This window comes from Dermacentor silvarum, chromosome 2 (assembly GCF_013339745.2).
Source record: "Dermacentor silvarum isolate Dsil-2018 chromosome 2, BIME_Dsil_1.4, whole genome shotgun sequence".
Taxonomy (NCBI): domain Eukaryota; kingdom Metazoa; phylum Arthropoda; class Arachnida; order Ixodida; family Ixodidae; genus Dermacentor; species Dermacentor silvarum.
Genome location: NC_051155.1, coordinates 208682270 through 208693708, shown reverse-complemented (window position 1 = coordinate 208693708; position 11439 = coordinate 208682270). Strand labels below are relative to the sequence as shown.

General features: G+C 47.5%; 1 protein-coding gene across 2 annotated transcripts in view; it reads right to left on the bottom strand.

The window, feature by feature from the left end:
• Window positions 1-2570: 2570 nt before the first annotated feature.
• The window catches only part of LOC119442502 (arrestin domain-containing protein 4), a 31080-nt gene continuing 22211 nt past the window's right edge, over window positions 2571-11439 (bottom strand). For both annotated transcript variants that reach the window (XM_037707404.2, XM_049662210.1), the window contains exons 2-6: window positions 11001-11126; window positions 9388-9611; window positions 8708-8890; window positions 7734-7919; window positions 2571-5847 (exon numbers count right to left, since the gene is read on the bottom strand). In XM_037707404.2, the coding sequence (XP_037563332.1) occupies window positions 5671-5847; window positions 7734-7919; window positions 8708-8890; window positions 9388-9611; window positions 11001-11126 (896 nt within the window). In that variant the 3' untranslated portion in view covers window positions 2571-5670. The remainder of the gene's footprint in view (window positions 5848-7733; window positions 7920-8707; window positions 8891-9387; window positions 9612-11000; window positions 11127-11439) is intronic.

Below are 11439 nucleotides of genomic sequence, written 5' to 3'. Positions count from 1 at the left end.
AGCTGAATACAAAAAAGTGCCACTTCGCCAGCAAAACCATTAAAGTACTCGGACACCTTGTCAGCAAGGAGGGCATTCGACCTGACCCCGATAAGATTACCGCTGTCCTGCGCTTCCCCAGGCCTGAACGCGCCAAAGACTTGCGTAGCTTCCTTGGCCTAGCCTCGTATTTCCGGCGCTTCATACGTAACTTTGCCACCATTGCGGCGCCGCTCCATCAACTACTTCCTTCTGGAGCTCCCTATGTATGGTCGGACGAATTCCAAACTGCTTTTGACGCCCTCAAGCGTGCCCTCACGTCCGAACCTGTGCTTTGTCATTTCGACAACACCGCACCCACTCTTCTACATACTGACGCCAGCGGCCATGGTATCGGCGCTGTTCTTCTGCAACGTCAGCAAACTTCCGAAGAACGTGTGGTCGCATACGCAAGTCGCACGCTAACACCTGCAGAGAAAAATTATACGATTACCGAGCAAGAGTGTCTTGCCGTTGTTTGGTCCGTCCAAAAATTCCGGCCTTATCTGCACGGCCGCCACTTTACGGTCGTTACTGATCACCACGCCTTGTGCTGGTTGGCGACGGTAAAAAATTTAACGGGCCGTCTCGGCCGTTGGATACTTCGTTTACAAGAATACGACTTCGACGTCACCTACAAGTCTGGAAAGAAACACCAGGATGCCGATGCTCTCTCTCGTTGTCCCCTACCACCGTCTTCAAATACTGCCTGCTTACCACCTTCCGTGAGCAACCCGCCGGACGTCTCTCCTGCATTTCCTTCACTCGCAGCTCTCGACCGGCTCCCACCTAGCCATTCTCATACGTTTGCAACTTGCCAACGTAGTGACCCCTACTGCCACTCCGTTATGGAACGTATTCGGGGATCCTCTCGCACACCTAACGCTCGACTCCGTCGGCAGTTGAAGAACCACAAGATTCAAAATTCGGTGCTATACCGGTACGTGTTTCATCCCGAAGGACACAGTTGGGTCCCTGTAGTTCCCCGATCACTTCGGACCCAGATACTGGAGACCTTTCATGACGATCCCACTGCCGGTCACTTTGGTTTTCATAAAACCTATGAGCGAATTCGCAGCCGCTTCTCTTGGCCTGGACTTGCAACAAGCGTAGCAAAATACGTGGCTTCCTGTTCGATCTGCCAACACCGCAAACGACTGACCTCACCTCCGGCTGGACTGCTACAACCTGTCCCGTGTCCTGAAGCTCCTTTCGCAGTAGTTGGTATCGACTTGTATGGTCCACTACCCTTATCGGCTGGCGGTAAACGATGGATTGTCACAGCTGTAGACCACTTGACACGGTACGCTGAAACAGCCGCACTACCTTCCGGTTCCGCAGCGGAGGTTGCATCCTTTTTCTTGGAAACCATCTTTTTACGACACGGAGCCCCACGTATTCTTTTGAGTGACCGCGGCAGGACCTTTCTGTCTAAACTTCTCGACGATGTTCTCCGTGCGTCCAATACCATCCATAAAACGACTTCCAGCTACCACCCTCAAACTAATGGCCTCACAGAGCGCTTTCATCGTACGCTGTCCGACATGATTTCAATGTACATCAACCCTGATCACACCAATTGGGATGTTATTCTCCCATTCGTCACCTTCGCTTACAACACGGCCGTCCAACGCACAACGGGGTACTCGCCCTTTTTCCTTGTGTATGGTCGTCAACCAATCACTGTCCTCGACATCTCTTTCTTTGACGTCCCCGTGCCATCGTCCACATCAACGTGTGAGCAATTTGTTTCGCAAAATTACCCAGTGTCGCCAACACGCCCGCCTCGACACCGACGCGCAGTCAACAAGACCGCAAAACTCGCTATGATGCATCCCACCATGTCGTTTCCTTCCAGCCTGGAGACGAAGTGTTGCTGTGGACTCCAGTTCGCGTTCCTGGTTTATGCGAGAAATTTCAGTCCCGTTTTGTCGGGCCTTACACAGTTCAGGAACAGACTTCGCCAGTTAACTATCGTGTCGCACCCGTTGTTACGCCTTTGGACGGCCGCTGCCGTACCACAGAGATTGTGCATGTTTCACGTTTAAAGCCTTTCATGCGGCGTTCGCCGCCATAGCCAGCGGCCAGGTTGGCCGCTTCCATGCGCGGGGGTAATTGTGTGAGCATTATATTACCCCTTCATCTTCTTCATCTGTATATACTCATCATCATGGCCAGCGCCATTCGCTTCAGCGCGCGGCCTGCATAATAAACCGTCGAGGTTTAACAGCTGTCTCGCAATATATATATATATATATATATATATATATATATAGAGAGAGAGAGAGAGAGAGAGAGAGAGGAGCAGGTGGTTTGCGGTTTGCCCCCCCACTCGAGAAATATGCGCGCGCGCGCGCGCGCGCGTGTGTGTGTGTGTGTGTGTTACGTGCTCTTCGTAAAATTTCGTTTCAAAGTTGAATATTAGGAACGGCACTGCCATTGGGGCAGCATGCCTATCAGACACCGTTATTTATGATTTAGACGGCACTTCTTTTTACCCGTCTTTGTTGTTTTAGATGGCATGAAGTAAGGACACTGGGATACCACAGCAATGCGCATGTGTACGTTCTTTATTTTGCACAAAGAGAAACAACATAACATGAAAAAATATGCAGGTCATTCGCGTCACACAAATTTCACTTAGTGAACAAACCCACGCTATGCCATTTTCTTGCCCTCCGCGAACTTAAACGATGAGGGAGGTTTCTTGAAACAACCACAAGCTTTGTCCTAAAATGCCCAACTTCATTCGCGCATTTGCGCTGAGGTGCGCTGAACTTTGTCACTCAAAGCAACGTCAACTGATCCCATTATCCTGGAAAACGTTGTTAATCGCACGAAGCCCGTTCCAGTATGTCTAGGAGTACACGTGGGCTTATTTTGCTCTCTTATCTAGTTCCGCTCTAGATATTCCGAACCTATGGCGTTACTTTTTAGTTGGCAATATGTTTCTGCTTCTTCTTTTTCTTCTTCTTCTCATTATTACTATTATTATTACCACGTGAAAAGGAGTAGTCCCCACAATTATAGGTGACCAAATCTCTTCCTTTAATTTTCAGTTCAATAAAAACAAAACAAACAAGAAAACTTTACTCCAGTTTTACTCCAACCTGTCAACGCCGTTGCACTTTTAGCGCAATTTGAGTGTTTAGACGTTTTAGACATTCTTGAAATTATCGTATTCCGTAAGCCTGTTTCCACCTCAAAGGTGTAGAACATGAGTCACCTCAGCAAGCCTAACGAAATCGCTTCATTCACTAGGTGTAACTGTGCACAGGACTCGCATCCATTTCTGGCGGCGTTTAGCAGACAAATGCTGCTTTATAAAATGGCAGTCTAAGCTTTAAGAAGAACACGTCTGTGGACGAGAATTTTCATTGCTGGTACGCAAGCGCCCAACACTTTCTTTATCATGTAAAAGTAATTATTTCACACACATTTGTAGATAGTCTGCCGGCTTGACTTTCATGCTTGCTTACAAGCAGTCGCTCGTACGGCGTATTGTGTTAAAGGAACACTAAGGCACAATCTTAAACAATGTATATTGGCAGGTAACACTTCTGAAAAACTAGACATAGGGAAATCTTATCGTGAGTGGAGGCTTAGTAAGCCAAAAATGACGCAAAAATAAAACGCCGGGTTGTTATGATGACACTTCGAAAATCCTCCAAAACATCACCGTGATGTCACGTGTTTTGAAAGCCTCTACTAGATGGTAGGTGAGTGTTAAGCAATGAAGTATGTTTACGCTGCAATCGAAAGCGCCCAAGGGCTCAAGCTGGCAACTTCTTCTTGCACGAGAACGGCTGAAATGCATAAAAACAATGAAATCTCTGACGTCACACTAACGCCATCGAATCCTCTATTGGGGCATGAAATTCACGAAGCAGAAGTCTGCGCTTCATTTTCACTGCTAACAATCAACACTTTTTTCAGTTCATATAATTGAAATAAAGCTTTGGAGAAATATGTTGCCGCCCTAAATTGGTTGAATGTTTCTCTTTAGGCTCATTTTAAACTAAGCTACTGTGAAACAAACCAAGTTGTTAGTTGAGATGCAATCTTGCGTTTCAGATCACGCATTTGAATTGACACGCAACACAAGGATATCCGCGAGGTGACAACTTTCCGTGGCGCTGCACAGGAAAGTGCCTGTCCCTTCATATTTGATAGTAAAGTACACGTGAGCACAAAGAAAAAAGTAATGAACTTTAAGGTGCCAGCTTAACTATCGATTCACAAACGACTATTGTGTTAGTGAGCACTTCATATGCGTACGTAACATAAATGGTACTGCTTCTGAGAATCGTAACTCTAGGGTTACAACGTAATAACAAGCCGCTCGATCGCTTATTGGTCGCACACTTGTTGTCGAAACAAGTTTGTGCGGTGAATATATTTGACTACTTCACTTTTAGATTAGGATGGCCAGAGCAAACAGACTGCAAAAGTTAGTGTTCACACATAAACTTCACGTAAGGTCAGCACAAGTCACGTACTGCACAAAAAAGAAAAAGAAAATGACACACAACTAATTATTACTACCGCTGAGATTCGATGATCGCTTTGGCACGTATAGCCGGAAACTTTCACGCCGTATAACATATTTTGTATAATATATTGTCGTTGCTGGTTGCCGTGATTATAAAACCTTGATACCTAGGCACGCACACTAAAAGAAAATTAACCCTATACAGTATAGCTCACGCTTTTGTTAATTAAATTACTCTTATTCGTAACAAACACACGTTCACATTAACATGAAAACCATCCTACATGCTCGTAAAGCTTAGTCTAGAATCGATAGATAGAAAGAACCCTTCTTTTCTAACGTTCAAAAATGTCAACTCGGTCGCCGGAACGTCAGTCTTGGATTTGAGTGCGAATACATTTGGCTTTCACAAAAAGTGAAGTCTCATAAGTGCGATGACAAATTGGCCTTTTCTTACTAGGCGATATTTTTATCTGTTTTGGAAGGACAACTACACATACTGCTGCAAATCACTCTGTTTTTGAGACATATTGCAAAGGAAAGCCACCTACCGGCGATCAGTGAGAACAGAAAATAATTTTGCATTTCGCCGCTGTCTTTTACGAGAAATATGGCAAGCTAGATACTACAGTTCTTAACATAACGGTAAACTCTTTTTCGGACCAAACTTCGTTATATTTATATCGTGTCGTCCGACTTTGTTTCTGTAGCTGGGATCCCAGCGAATATTTGGTGAAGCCCGACTATTCGCCTCACTCTGTTTTCTTTCTCTCTCTTTTCTTTTTACGGCGAGGAGAAATGCGAATAACAAAAGCTTCAACTCTGCCGGAGGTTTCTTTAGCTTACAAGGAACCACAGCACTCTTGTTTTACGAATATGCTGTTCGTGAACTACATGAACGGTTCGTACATCCCCGGAACTGGGGACAGCGCATATCGAAGCTTGCGCCGGTAGCAAGGACATGGGCAACGTGATTAAATCGACGGAGCTGACAACAGTTGCAAAATATGCCTTATCGGGCATTTACGATGCTCGCAGGATGCACGTTTGCCCATGCCGAGCTTATTGCAACCCTCCACGGACGCAGAAGGCATAGCTGCTGGAGATTCGAAAGCTATCCAGATATTCTAAAGAAAAGTGTACGCGAGGTCGGAAGCTGGCTACGTCTTGAACTTGTCCGTGTTCAGCCACGGCCTGAAGACGGGCAGCACGGTCGGGTAGTGGGTGCCCTTTTTGCGTTGCAGCGTGCCGTCACTGTTGCGAATCGGGTAGGTGGCCATCATGATTGGCAACTGCAGGCGGATCTCCTTGCCGGGTCCCTTGGGCGAGATGATGAACTGCGTCCACAAAAGCGCAAGAGATCGTGCTTGATATGAATATATCACCGGAAACAACGTACAGAGCAGGGTTTCATACGTAAGCAAAATTTCGAGCTTTTGAAGTGCTGCTGCAGTAGGAAGAGGAGGAGGAGGAGGAGGAGGAGGAGGAGGAGGAAACTCTTTATTGAAAAGGGGTTGGGGTGAAAGGCTATGAGCTCGATGGGTGGGGCCCCCAAGTCCAGGGCTCCACTGGCTTCTGCCGCCTGCCTTACGTGACCCAGAAGTGCTAGCTGCACCTCGGGGTCAGAGCTGGCGAGTTGTGCGAAGTGTCGCTGTTTGAGTTGTGACTTAATGAAAGAGCCGATAGCGGAGCGCGGGCAGGGAACGTCAGCCAGACAAGGATGTTAAATTAGATCAGGCTGACTACTGACACGAAAGCGGGTAATCTTAAGGTATAGAAATCACGTGAGTATAACACTAGTGTAAAGAAAGAGAAGTCATAAGGAAAAGATAGGGAAGTATGACTAGGATGAGCCCTCTAGGCTACCCTGCACTGGGGAAGGGGATTGAAGGAGGAGAAGGAAGAGAGAAATTCACACTTTGCACAGTTTCACAATGAAGCGTTCATCGCCGAGTTAATCGCAGCTGGCCATACAGGCCCCTGCAATTAGAAAAACGCAGCAGCACCTTTGTAGCCTTGCACATAATAGACGCACGAGGCCACGGGCCAAAGATCTTCTCCTCTGTAAAAGGCCTGTCGTCTAAGTGCGCCAAAGCTGTGCGAAGGGCTCTCCTCTCATCTTCGTCTCATCTCACCCAAAACCTCAAAAGTACCAGGGCCATCAGACCAGCCTCGTAAGGCGATCAAACGGTTTTGTGCTTTCCGGCAAAACATTTTCCGAGCATTCCACAGCGTTGTCTGAAAACTGTATTGTATCAAGCTTATGAATTAAAGTAGTGGTGTAAAACAGTTGTCTTCGTGAAAATGAGACTGTAACATATTGTGCGCTTTTCATTGAGTTTCATCGCCGATAAAACGTATGCCTGACAACTTATGTCGATCACAGGCTGTGATGAATTCGACATGTCATAATGATGAAAATGCGACAGAATGTTGTAGGTGGAACGCTGAGCGTCACCAACACTTATCACCTGCTGCTGTCTATGTATGCCACGAGGAGGAGGAGGATGACGAGGGATGTTGCTTACTGCAGGCGGATCTTCCCTTACAAAAGTTGCCGGAAATTCCTCCCCCTGAACCCCATTTATCAACCGCGATATGGTCTGAAACACTTCGCAGTACAACTAAGAACACCAGGTATCAAACACATGTTGACATGGAGTCCAATACGTTCCGCGTTATCCGAACCACGACGACCCCTAAGGCCCACCATTTACTTCCCAACCCTTTAACATGGAGGAACCTTAGGAGGAGCCGAAGGCACTTCCCTCCTAAATATCCAATGTCCTCGCGGCAGCAAAATATCACTTGCGTTTGAGTGTGGTGCTGTCTTGCGCTTGAGTTCATCTATTAATTTCTTACGTTCTGCTTCAAATTCCGGACACCTTAGTATTTAATGTTTAATGTCACCAAGAACTTGACAATGCACACACGACGATGATGATGTCACGAATATCCTATCGTGCTAAAAGATGTTTGCGTGCGCGTCATTCCAAGAAAGTCCGATAAGGAAATCGAAGAACCACACATATAAGATGCGAACGGAGAGACCCTCTTGACTGAGAGTGTGACTACCTCACAGTGTTTGTTATATTGTTGTTGGACGGTCGAAACACAGTTACCACAGACATCAAGCCACCCTGTAGATTTGTTCATCAATACATGCGTATAATCATAAGTGTCGATTGTAATCATAACGGACAGCGACAGATGTAACACTCACGTAGACGTCGTACTGGATCCGTATGAGGTGGCAGCCGCGCAGATTTGTGGGCGGTATGGGCGGGATGTAGAGCATCTCGTTCCGCCACTGGTCCGTGGTGCCGGCCTCGATGCGGCCTTTCTCCAGGAAGGCGAGCTCACGGGTCTCAGCCTGCACGACCTTGTTCTTGGCCGTGTACTGGATCGTCTGCGAAGGGAACACAATGGCATATGTGACGGCTGTCTCTCTCTATCCCACCGCACCGCCTTCCGCACGTCTAGACGTCGCACGGACAAACGGTCGAAGTCATTCGAGCGAGAAATAACAGGCCGTAGTTTCTTCGGACCAGTGATCGATATGGGTCTGCTAGCAACTGGGGCTGGGCTTACGAAGCTTTCGTGTAAGGGCGTTTCGCCTCAATGCCCCCTTCACTTTGATGTTAGTAGTACTATGAGCACCGGCAAGCTGCAAGACTTTCTTCCGGAAAAGAAGTTTCCATATAACTAGTGGTTGCAGTGGCGGTCGCATACGGAAGACCTTTTCGGGAGATTTGGGGACCGCTAGCTGTGAGAAGAATGGTGAGAGGGTTTTTATACACTGGTCAAGCGGCGCCAGCTGTAGCGAACAGAAAGCTTCGGGAGTTCGGTACACATCAGACGGTTCTTGGCCGTACACTGTATATATTGACTGCATATACCTGGCCTCACGCGTCGGTAGTCCGGCATTTGAGTAACTTGAACCACAACTCGGACGCATTTGCGATAAACATGCATGCTCTTGGTTCATTCCAAATCACCAGCACTATAAGTCACCATTCGCGCGCAATTATGCTAGTGAAAGTGCCAATCCTGACGCGCTACTCAAATTTCTGGTAGAAGGGGAGAGAAAGAAACGCTGATAGGCCGAATGAGCGCCAGCGAAGTGCTGTATTGCGTTGCCGATGACCTGCGAACCAAGGCTGGGCGCAGCTATTGGTATGCGCACACATCACATACCTCGGTGAGCACGGCCCTGGTCTTGCGTATGGAGACGCGCGTGTTGTTCTCGATGCTGGCGAAGATGCAGATGCTTTCGCCCGGCACGTAGCCGCCCTTGTCGAGCCTCACACGACACGACAGCCGGCCCGACGAGAAGCACGCCATGCCCAGGCTCTCCTCCACTTCGCAGTGAAATGGTTGCTGCGCGCGAGAGTTGTAACACACTGTTGGTGAATAGAGTACGCAGGAGTGAGTGACAGCCAGAAATGGGCACCTCGAACGAAGTAACAGTATTTTAAACCCACACGTGTTGACAACCTAACTTTTTTTTAATTTACTTAGAGCATTTACTTTTACTTAGAGCATTCTGACTGTTTAATAGTTTGCATGTGTTCTTGTCGGAATTTTTTTTTTCTTTCTGTATACCTTGCCTTATGTATTGATTTCATGTATGTGAACTACGGGTGTCGTCCCATTTCGCTTACCCTTGTGAACCACAAGGCCAAATGTCAAATGTTCCATACGAATTCTGAACTAAATATAAGTTCTGCGTTGTATGGTTCAGAACAAATGCACTGATCTTTTTTTCAATCACATTGGTCCGTGAGCTACGCGGCATAAGTCACAGAATTTGTGTGGGAGGTCCTGAGCGTTCGGGGTCTAGGGAATGCCAGAAATAGAATAGTACGAGCGCATACCGTGAGCAAGTTTGGCTCCAGATTCAGGTCGATGGGGCTCATGACGATGAAGACCTGCTGGTTCTTGTGCGTCAGCCCGCTGGGCTCCTTGAGGGCCGCCTTGCAGAAGTACTGCACCCAGCCGTGTTTGCCCAAGAAAGTGGAGGGCAACCCCAGCGGAAGGCCTAGCTTGAACGGGAACGAGTGCACGCCCGGAGATAGGAACACCACTCTCGCGGGTGAGCCTGCGTGCATGCGGCGGGTGTGCAATAAAACATATATAGAGTTAAGTCTCCAGAGCTTTAATCTATCACAGTATTTCACCTATCTTTCCTTGAACATGTTTACTTGTGAGTTGCCCAATATGTTGCTTTGATTACGTTACCTTTTATGTACAGTGGTGAGCACTGTTAGGGTGAACACCTCATTAGTATTCACGAGCCTATAGCAGTTGATGTTTAGCACAAAATAAAGAAAACTATTATTTCTTTTATCGGCATCATCATTAGGTGTCGTATTCGGCAGATTTCCCCCCTAAAGTAGAAGGTATGTTGAAGTTATACCTAACAGTGCTCACCACTACGTGTTGCCGATTGGCGGCAGTCAAACGATAGTCAAACTGAATTAGTCGCATTAATTCTATGCCCTTATCATCGGTATGCTGTACGGACGGGAAAATATTGTAAACCGTTGCACGGATGCTACGAGAAATGAGGGAAGGAGGGCTCAGGATTACTTTTGAGCACTTATATTTATTTAAATACGCAACAATCTCAGTATTATGACATTTATGTGTTACTTTACGGTGAATATCAGCCCTTCGCGATACGGAGCCGAGCCTGTAACCCAAATCTCAGCAGCTGAAGCTTTCAGAAGCATGTGTTTGTGAATATTCGTGGCACAGTGCGAAAGGACCCACCGTAGTGGTGTAGTGGCTTTGGCATGGCGCTTCTCAGCCCGAGGGTGCGGTATCAAACCCCAGCCGCAACGGCCGCATTTCGATGGAGGCGAAACGCCATGTACCGTGCGTTGGGTGCCCGTTAGAGGTTCAAAATTAATCCCGAGTCACCCACTACGACGCACTATCGCATCGTGGTTTTGGCGCGTAAAACCACAGAATTTAGTTTTCAATTTAAAAGTTCCAAAGGATATTACAACTTAGCAATCGAGGAAACGTCACTTCGGATGATGACAGGATGAACTGAATGAATAGGTAAAACGGGAATAATAATAATAAAAAGACTACACCTGTTGTGCTCTTACGAAGCTCATGTATACTGCACTGTGAGTCCCTATTACACGTACTTGAGGTCGTCTTGTTCCTAAGAGATGACGCCTGGAAGGAATCCTAATTTATGCTTCCACACCTGCTCACTGGCTACTTCTTGTAACAATGAGACTGCCGGATAATTAAGGTGCGGATAAGTTTACCGCGAGCCTTCAAGGGGGCTGCTCGGCGCGCTTACGCGGCCCGGAATGTTTCAGTATCGGCCAACTGCACCCGTATAATGTGCACCTTTCGTCGGCGCACTGTAATTGTCCGTCCAGGTATCCAGCAAAACTGGGTCACAGCACGCGGACACACAATTTGGCACGCGTCGAGGCGTCTTTATTGTTTCTGCACGCGGGCTCACCTTTGGGCGTGTTCTCGCCGAGCAGCCGCATGCGGAAGTCTATGTAGTTCTCCCGGTCCGACGTGTTCACTTTGGACTTGTCCGTGAGCCGCACCACGCCTTCTCCGACGATGTGGAAGTACAGGCCTGTCACGAGGGTCGGAGAGAGAGAGAGAGAGAGAGAGAGAAATGGCGAGATGAGTATATGCCGCACGCAACGAACCGTGCAGGTGAGCGCAATTGAAGACGACAGTATAAGTATGCCCTTCAGGTTTGGATTTGAACGCTACGAACCGGGCGTGCCTGAAGGCTGAGAAACAATAAAGTGTCACTCGGATTGAATCGGTGGCTCAAGTATGAGCGCCACCGCCTGTAAAGATAAATTATCGAGTTATAGCTATAGCTCGCGACGTCACTAAATTCGGCAACGTCCGGCCAAGGCCATAGATACCCCCTAATA